The following is a 9,237-nucleotide window of genomic DNA, read 5'->3' as shown; positions in this document are numbered from 1 at the left end:
AACTTTACATTCTAGATAAACTGACAATACCGTTTTGTAATTATCTTTAATATAATCGACTTATTCATAAACCATTCAGAACTCATTTCGTTGCCTCGTTATTCCATAATTGATGACACATTTCCTCGATAACACCAAGTAATGATAATCCTTTTACTTATCCAGGGTCGATGCAGTTCATATTTCTAAGATGTTTTCAAGAGCAATTTTCTTCGTTTTCCCAGCCTTTTTTCTTGTTATTAACGACGTCATTCAGGCGGATTTCGACGCAATGGAGTAGGTTCAGTTTTCAGTCTTGCTATTTTTGTTCTTCTATTTTAATGGTATAGGATCAAATCAAATCAAGTAAGAGAGAGAGAGAGAGAGTTGGTGTAACCATAAACTTTCTGTGGTGAGAGTTTCTAGCCTAAATTCCTGTTTGCCATAATGTTAAAGAAAGAAAAAAAAATTTAGACATGCTGCCACAATTCAGAGGTATTCACTCCTTTAAGAAATGCAGTGATTAATTTAGGGAAATGATTTGATTGGCATGTTTGAATTTATAGCGGACATGGCCAAACACCGGATAACTTGCCTTAAACGTTCATTGAACAGCAGGTTAAACAAAATACCATACAGTTTCTGTTTATCTCCGCAGCTTGATTGCTCAGAAAAAGAGTGAGACTAAAATGGAAAGGAAATGAAATGTGAATGACAATTATGAAAACGATGTCACCTATTAACTGCAAACTGACTTATAAACTGCTAGAAAGAAATTAAATTTCCCGTGCTTTGTCTGAAAATTGACACAATTTTTTTCCCTTGTGACATAAACTGGAAACTGACTGTTTGCATAAATTCTCGGTATGAAATTTTCCGGTTCCAAAATTTATATAATTATTACGCGGGAACAATTGTAGCATCAATCGACGTCACAAATTCAAAAATCGTTCAGCTTTCTTGTTTTGTTCATTTTCAATTTTTAGAATAAAAAATAACTGAAATGTTGGGTTTTCTGCTCATAATTTACTCATATAGTGATCAATGCAAGGTTGCAGTAGAGGTTTCCCTTTAATCACACTTTAAGATATTCAAATCACATTTAAATACGTTCAGCCTTGGGTAAAAGGGATATATTAACTATTACTATTGTTTTCACTTGCTAGAGACATTGTCTTTAAGGCAACTGTGGCTGTTTATAGGACAAAGTATTAAGGTCATAAAACTTGATGTAAAAAACATTTTTTTTAAATTCAATACGTTTGTTGGTGTTCTAGAAATGCCCTAGAAGTAGATCGGACGAAGAACGCAACTACGACGTTGGACTCACTGCTAGCAAATTATGACAACAGGCTGAGGCCAAAATTTGGAGGTAACCAAAGTTTCAATGAAGATCTGATATATAGATTTAGCCAAGGATAATAGCGAAGCTCCCACGGGATCATTTAAGAAAGGACCTTCTGAGGTAATTCAGCTCTAGCCATAAGTAAGACGTAGACTGAATTCCATTTGGAGAAAAAATGCTCCGAAAGCTTTATGGCATCTTTAGAGCAATGTCAAGACATTTCTACAATTTATTGAAAATCAATTAACTCCTGACTGTAACTTGTTAACACCCGCAAATCTCCTAATTTGCCACCACTGTTTTGCTACGTGTGTTATTGGGGTTCTAAGCTATCAGATAGTTGTTTTTATAGGTTTCCCCACTCAGAATTTGATTATTCCGTGGCAGTCTTAAAATAAGTGGTCCAAAATGGCGACATAAATTATTTCATATCAAGCAATAAATAAATTCGTACAATGAATAAAAACAACAACAACAAAACAAACGTGCTTTCTCTTCCTACGATTACAGGGAGGCCCGTCATCGTCCATGTTGGCGTGTACATTGTTGATATCGGAGAAATTTCAATCACTAACATGGTAAGGAACGTTGCGCGCTGCATATGTATTCACGAATTAGAGAAGACCTGAAAAGTATCTTTATGGACAGAGTGTCAAAACAAAGTATACCCCTTCTTTAATAATGTTAAGTAGTTTGGTGATCATACACCAGCTCATGGCAATTATAGTAAATAGGATCTTATCAGCGTTTTTTATCTTTAAAACCGCTTTATCGCTGTAACCGACTCCTAAAAGCTGAAATTTGCTTGAAATGCTTCCAAACAGGACTACAGGATGACAATCTATCTAAGGCAGAAGTGGGAGGATCCTCGCCTCAGGTTTAACGGTACTGATCGTATCGTTGCCCAGGGAAACATACTTGAAAAAATTTGGATTCCAGACACTTACTTTAATCATGAGAAGAAATCAAACTTCCATGAGATCACAAAGAAGAACTATGAGCTCTCCTTCTATCCCAATGGAACAGTCTTTTTAAGCATAAGGTTAGTGGTATAAGATTCTTTAAATAAAATGCCTTCGTATGTCCACGATCAATCCATCCATCCATTCATCCATCCATCCATCCGTCCATCCATCTATCCATTCATCCATCCATCCATGTTTTCTCGTAATTTCCTCCTAAGTTCCGTAGGTTTTTTTCAGCATCGTGTTGCCCCCGAGCAAATATTGTTGCAAATCTATTTTTCGCCCAGTCATTAAAATGTTACTAATGGTACGGTTTTAGGATCTCATTAACTGGAGTTTGTCGAATGAATTTGAGGACATATCCATTGGACAACCAGACGTGCGTTCTACACATTTCGAGCTGTGAGTATTCAAACTCCTTTCATGGAAATAGAAGACAATTAGAGTTTAGAAAATTTGTCTAGTTCATTAACTTTAACTATCTTGGGCCCTATTTTCTGAAGAAAGGCCTGCCAAAAGCTCGTTTTCTGAGGAGGCCAACAAAGTACTACGGGCGCTTTCCAAAATTCAGAACTGGTTGGCTGGATTCTTCACTAAGAAAATGAAATATTTGCATTTTCTGGAAATTTCTACTAAAACCCATCACAGCCGTGCGTGCAAAATTTAGGAATAAACTGATCTTGCTTTATCCATAGTCCAACGGTTACGTTGGACTATGGATAACGAATTGAATTACGCGAATTGCTTTTTAGGATTAACTTCTGGGTTTTGGAATGAAAATTTTCAAGAAATTAACTTATTCATCTGTCATTGTTCATTCATAACATTATCTCAAAAAACAGCCGTGAGATTTTTTAGAAACACTTCAGACGGGCTACTCCTCTTTCTTGAATTAAAACTGAAGTGCTGTTTTTGTACATGAGCCATTTATTGCTATTCATCTTCTTATTCAGTACTTGCCATTCAAGAATTTTGCAATGTGTAGAATTAAAGTTTTTCTGCACTGAGTTTTGCAGTGTACAGTGTGTCGCCCTTTTTCCATAACTCGTGCCCTGAATACAGCTGAATACCGCTTGAATGAAGTTTACTGCGTTTTTTTCAGTTGTTTGTTTACGGCTTTATTATACTCGCTGAAAAAGTGAGCTTTTCTAAAATATGAAAGAGGTCTCCTCTATTCTAGCGAGTTTGTCTATTTTTTTTTAAAATACAAAGTTGTAAGTTGCTGTATGAACGTTTATATTTCTAGTGAGTTGTAGTTTATATTACAGTTACTAGCGTAAAAGGTTATCGTTTGCTCGTGCTTTCCCATGTCTGTCCTCAAAGAAAATATAATACACCTTACGGTAAAATTGAATGGTCTGATCTGGCTATCTTGTTCTTAGAAATGATAATTAAGTGCCCTAAGAGATGTGAAAAGCCCGTCATACCACCTTTATCGCATATGTCAAGAGCATAATGTAAAACCACTTGATAAAATACGGTGCGTCCAGTGACTTAGCTTAACCATTTTGCAAGTTATTTTCCGAGTTTCCATTTGATGCAAAAACGTATAATGTTCGGATCAATTAAGGTTTCTGTGGAACTGCCCACCTACTCCTCCCTTAAGCTAATAACGCTTACTTCTTATCTATACGCAAAATATTAGCTTAGGGGATGGGTATCCTCATTTTCTACATTCAAAAGACTCACTTGGTGGTTGGATGGTTGCATATACGATACGCCTCAATGTGACTGAGAGATGCAGTTATGAGTCAAACGTGCTTGTTGTCCTGGTTTGACTATGTGACTGCGTGATGCAGTTCTAGTCAAAGACCCACATTTCGCCCTTGCTCGCCATCGAATCTTCAGTAGCGCAGTGGTTAGAGCATCCGACTAGATGACGGAGGGTCGTGGGTCCGAATCCAATCTGGGGCTCGGATTTTTTTCCGAGTTTCCATTAAATGCAAAAAAAAAAAAAAAAAAAAAAAGTATTATGTTCTTCATTATGAAATAGGAATGACAAAATATCAAATTATAATTACAAGGACGGATATCAACATTACGTTACTGCTCCAGCAATTTCTGGTGATGCATGCAAACTGAGTTCCAGGCCCGCAAAGCATTGTGGCGACCAACAAATAATTTTGGCCACATAACAAGCCTCATGGTCAAGGTAAATTGGTATTCAGAAAAAGGCGGTTCAAAGAAAAAAAAACTGCTATGGTTTGTTGTGGCGACGTGCTTAGGTAATAGTTAGCAGTAACTTAAATGACTTGGTTGAGTTAGATTTGATACTTCAATTTTTTTTTTCGGTTTCGTCATCAGATTCCTACTCTGAAACTGATGCAATATACACCTGGATGGAAGGTCTCGTTGGATCTGTGGAACGTGCTGAAGACATTTCTCTTCCGCAGATGGATCTTATTAGTATTCGATCATTTAGAAGTAAAGATGTGTACTCTAGAGGTACGATAACAATTGTCATAATCCAATAGAGCTATTAAGTGTACTAGGAAATGCCCCATAGGTGTTGGTCAAAATGTCTCATCTTTAATTAAGTAGCCAGCTGCGTGTGTGGTAGGCATAAAAAGGGGATGGGAGGCTTCCGTTAGGCAGATATCGAATACAAATTTATACGATTGAGCCAGAGAGTCCCGTTATAAGTAGGATGAAGAGTCCGGGTAAATATACTCCTTGGCCGGGTAGTTTAAAGCAGGGTTAGTGCAAAATTTCAGATCAGAAATGAAAGGTTAAAAGGTAAATTCAGTTTTATTCTTTTTGTCTACAATTTGATGATTTGATGCTCTAAAAAAAATCGAGAAAATTATCCGGAAAATGCTTTTGAACAAAAGGAAATGAAACCCGGGTTAAAAACTTAACCCTGGGTTAGCGCTAATCGGCCTTCGAAAAACTGGCCCTGGCTGTTAGTGGACGTCTTCATGCAATGTCAGTCACTATCGCTAACATACCTTCATTTAGGATCTTCTGGATTAGTTTGTTAATACTTGTGCAGTGGAAACGCTTGCCTCTTTAAAAGAAGTAAGAATAAACACAGTTGGAAGGACGCGGTCCTCTGTGCGAGAGGTCCTGAGTTTGATTTCCAGTTATGACCTCCTTCCTTCCTTCCTACGTGGATAAAAGTAACTTTGAATACCCGTTAATTGGAATACTATAGTTTGAGAGGAGTAACATAAAGTTAAAATAAGGCCTCAAGTTTGATTGTTTGATAATGGATATTTCAAGAACCCAACGTTAAGCAAGAAGCCTCTACTTTTACCTTTAACTTAAAGCTCAGCGGCACCCAACGACTGCTTTCTGTAAAATGTCTGTTCGGAGAAGCAAAAATTGCCTAGAATTTTTTATAGCTTGAGGAAGGCTAAAAATTTCTAGATGACCTTTCTTCTACTCATATACAATTTTCGAAGCTTATCTAATAAATTCCCTACGATTTTCTAAAGTTTAATTTCTCGCATTTCGCTCCCAGGTAAAGCCATTATTCGTAGGAAAACGAGACCTAAAATTTTCGGATTCGAAAATGCGATGAAGAGAGGGATCAGAAAAATTCTTACTTTAGTAAAAGTTTAAATTGCATCTAAAATTTTCGGGAAAATAATACTTAAGCACTTGTAATTTCGAAAAGACTCAAGTTGCCCTAGGATGACCGAACAGATACAAATTTTATAGCACCGTTTAGAATGAATTTCTAAAAGTTCTCTGGATAGCCTAAAAAGTGTTTTCGATGCATTTAGGAGGAAACTGTCCTTGGGTGCCCCTGAAAGGTACTTACTGATAAGACTGATAAGACTGATACACCTTTCGCCCCATGTAAAGTAATCCGAATTCAGAAACCCGGGGCATTTTTGCTTTTTTTGCTGGGCTTTGGACTCCGCAATCTAGCTTAAGGCATTCGGAATCTCGCTAATGAGTAGAATCCAGAATCCAAGTTCTATTAACAAGGAATCGGGATCCAGCACCTGAAACCCAGAATCCACAGCACGAAATATCCAGAATCCAAGAATATTTTCGATGACCTTGCATAGGGTGATACTATCTAGCTATCTATTGCTTTTCAGGGAATTATTCAATGTTAAGCCTGGTATTAACGTTCCACAGAAGACTAAGCTTGTTCATAACAGAAACGTATATCCCATCTATTATGATTGTGGCGTTATCGTGGGTGTCATTTTTTATCAACTATAAAGCGGCCCCGGCAAGAGTAGCGCTGTGCATCACAACGGTCAGTATTTCCTGGTTCCTCTAAAACCAATTAGATCCTTCAGGCCTACTTGTTTCAATTATTTTCAAGTTAAGTCTCCATCTCGTCAGCTCATTTTTTGACTTTTCTCTCGGGTAGCCTAAGAAAACAGACACATTTCTCGAGGCCACCACTTTCCCCTTGAAATGGCGTCCGAGGAACGAGTGCAGAAATTCCATACTGATGACGCGTCACTAAGTGCTTGTGATTGGCTTAAAATTGGCTGCAATCAATCAGAAGCACTACCTTGATCTGAGTGGTGACACCTCCTTAGTATGGAATTTCTACGCTCGTTCCTTAGACGCTATTTCGCGTGGAAGCCCATGATGGCGTCACGAAATGTCAGCTTTTTTCTACCTGCAAGTACCTGGCTGCAAACGCTTAATTATTTCCATTTCGTTGTAATTTTTATGAATTCTTTATGATATCTTCGGACATTCAAAGATATATAATGAATAGCAAGAGGAGCTTTAGATCTGATAGACGTAAGGTTTTAATCCCAATTTTTGATAATAATAATTCCCACTAAAAATGTTGAGATCTTTTTAAATGGAATTTTGATTAGACTATAGTAGTTAAAGAGCGCAAACATGGAATTTTTTTTAAGAACTATTGAAACTCATACGGTCGAACAGCCAAAAACAAAACAAAACACAACGCGACAAACAAGCTGACAAACGACAACAACAACAACCCAACAAGAGCAAGATTGCTCTGTGTCTGACTACTCTCTCTTAATGATGTCTTGTTTAAAATAAGTCTCATTTAAAATTCTGTTTTTATCAGGTGCTTACTATGATAACGTTAACTGCAGCTGTGCGCAATTCTCTGCCGCGAGTGACGTACACAAAGTACAGCGACTGGTTTTTAATGACGTGTCTTGTGTATGTGTTTGGTGCCCTGGTCGAGTTTGCTGTTATCAATTTCCATGACAGCTTGGAGGCAAGAAAACATGAGACACTTAAGTGCAAACTAAACGACGTTGACATGGAGAGCGGGGTAAGTGGAATTATGACATAAACCTAAGGCTCCTACTGATGTAGTAGAAACTAAACAGATCCACGAAACATGGCATTTATAATTGTTCCTTGAGCCCGCGTTGGATAGGAGGTTGCTGATAGCCAACAAAGCGCGAAGCACCTGAGTTGGCCATAACCAGTAAGTGAATTCGACCGTCATTTTATTCACTTCTTTTATAGTTTATTACAAATCATCAGCTAATTCTTAAATCAGAATTATAACCTGTAGCAATGATTTCTCTTCTGTAATTGAGATAAATACTAAATAAAATACATTTTTAGATGTTTATTATATTTATTGTTATAAGTAGAGACTGAGAGGGTATTAAATTATCAATACCACGCATCAATCCTAGACACGGGCGTCCAAAATCGTGGTTTTGTCAGTTGTCAAAAAAATTCGTTTAACAAAAAACATACATGGTCAAAAGCTACATGAAACAAAAAGCTTTACTATGTTCTTCTGTCACGAATTGACAAAAAAAAACCTTTAACTTCACTGTCCATACAAAGTGAAATACGGCCTGCTTAACTGGCCAGTCACAGTCCTCGTACCAACTGAGATATGAAATATTGTTCATTGGTGTACGCTGGAGGTTGCCAAGCACGAAAGAAGAGGAAGAGTCAACCAAAAAGATAGCGATGGCAAAGGAAGCGCAACTCTTGCTTCATACGTGTCGCCTGTTAACGCATGCAGTTCATAAAAATTACCCTGAACTATTCTTTCTTTTTTTGCAGCGAGATGAATCCTGCAGAGACATAGAAGAAACGGATAGCAACGACTTGAAAACCAGGTACTTACAGAAACAGTTAAACAACCTGCGAGAAAAGGTCAAGTTATTCACGGAACATGACCTCAACGTGCAAGCCATTGACAGCCGCTGTAGAATTCTGTTTCCGCTGACATTTGCCATCGTCAACATCATTTACTGGATTTACTTCATCTTTGATTCCAAAAGATCGTAGTTTCAGCATCTCATCAACTGAACTTAAAGGGGCTGTGTCACGGCAGTCTAGTTCATTTTGCTTAATTTTGCCAATTGCTCGCCCTCAATCGGTATGGAACTTAAAGTAATCAAGGAAAATACAAGGAAATGACAAAATCAGAGATTCGAGACAAACAAATATGTCTCCTGAGCATTCTTTTTGAAGTTGCAAACAGCAGAGATCAGCTTTGAAAAACTGTTAGGCTGAACAGTTTTCAAAAACCCTAATTTCAATCCGTTTCAGTCTTCTTCAGTTTTGCCCATCCGTGGCATCTGTTGTATCTGTTGTGTTATTTTAACCTTCCTTTAATTTTTTAAGCGGTTATTTTTACGTTTCTCTTAATTTAACGGGCATTTTGTAATTACCTAATTTGGCTGAATTTCGTGACACAGCTCCTTTAAGTGGATCATACCCCTCCCCTAATCCAAAATTTTGCCTTGAAAAACGTCTATGACAGGCAAATACCTGTGAGACCTGTGCTGCCGGGGCGCAGAGGAGTTATAACTGACCTTTAATTTGTATGGTTAGATTCACAGATACATAATCGCCATTGTTTACTATAAAACTGCTAATTCGTATTTAACGCTAAAAACTCAAACTAAATATTCATCCGTTTTTCCGAGTTTTCACTTTCATGAGGTATAGGAAAACAGTAAAAACACATACATTTTTTTAAATTGTGTTTTGAGATAAAAGTACAATATTATA

General features: G+C 37.4%; 1 protein-coding gene across 1 annotated transcript; it reads left to right on the top strand.

The window, feature by feature from the left end:
• The first annotated feature begins 271 nt into the window (after positions 1 to 271).
• Positions 272 to 8,508, top strand: LOC140946501 (gamma-aminobutyric acid receptor subunit beta-3-like). Its single transcript, XM_073395662.1, has 9 exons — positions 272 to 276; positions 1,257 to 1,351; positions 1,835 to 1,902; positions 2,149 to 2,366; positions 2,609 to 2,691; positions 4,594 to 4,734; positions 6,342 to 6,505; positions 7,310 to 7,522; positions 8,281 to 8,508. The coding sequence occupies exons 1-9, from the start codon at positions 272 to 274 to the stop codon at positions 8,506 to 8,508; spliced, it is 1,215 nt and encodes a 404-aa protein (XP_073251763.1).
• The last annotated feature ends 729 nt before the right edge of the window (positions 8,509 to 9,237 follow it).

The sequence above is a fragment of the Porites lutea genome, chromosome 1 (assembly GCF_958299795.1).
Source record: "Porites lutea chromosome 1, jaPorLute2.1, whole genome shotgun sequence".
Lineage (NCBI taxonomy): Eukaryota > Metazoa > Cnidaria > Anthozoa > Scleractinia > Poritidae > Porites > Porites lutea.
Note: the sequence above shows the minus strand (reverse complement) of the source record. Positions and strands in the feature narration are given on the sequence as shown.

Coding starts and splice junctions, on each gene's coding strand:
- LOC140946501 (XM_073395662.1), top strand. Junction 4,735..6,341: donor TAAAGATGTGTACTCTAGAG/GTACGATAACAA, acceptor ATTGCTTTTCAG/GGAATTATTCAATGTTAAGC. Junction 7,523..8,280: donor ACGTTGACATGGAGAGCGGG/GTAAGTGGAATT, acceptor CTTTTTTTGCAG/CGAGATGAATCCTGCAGAGA.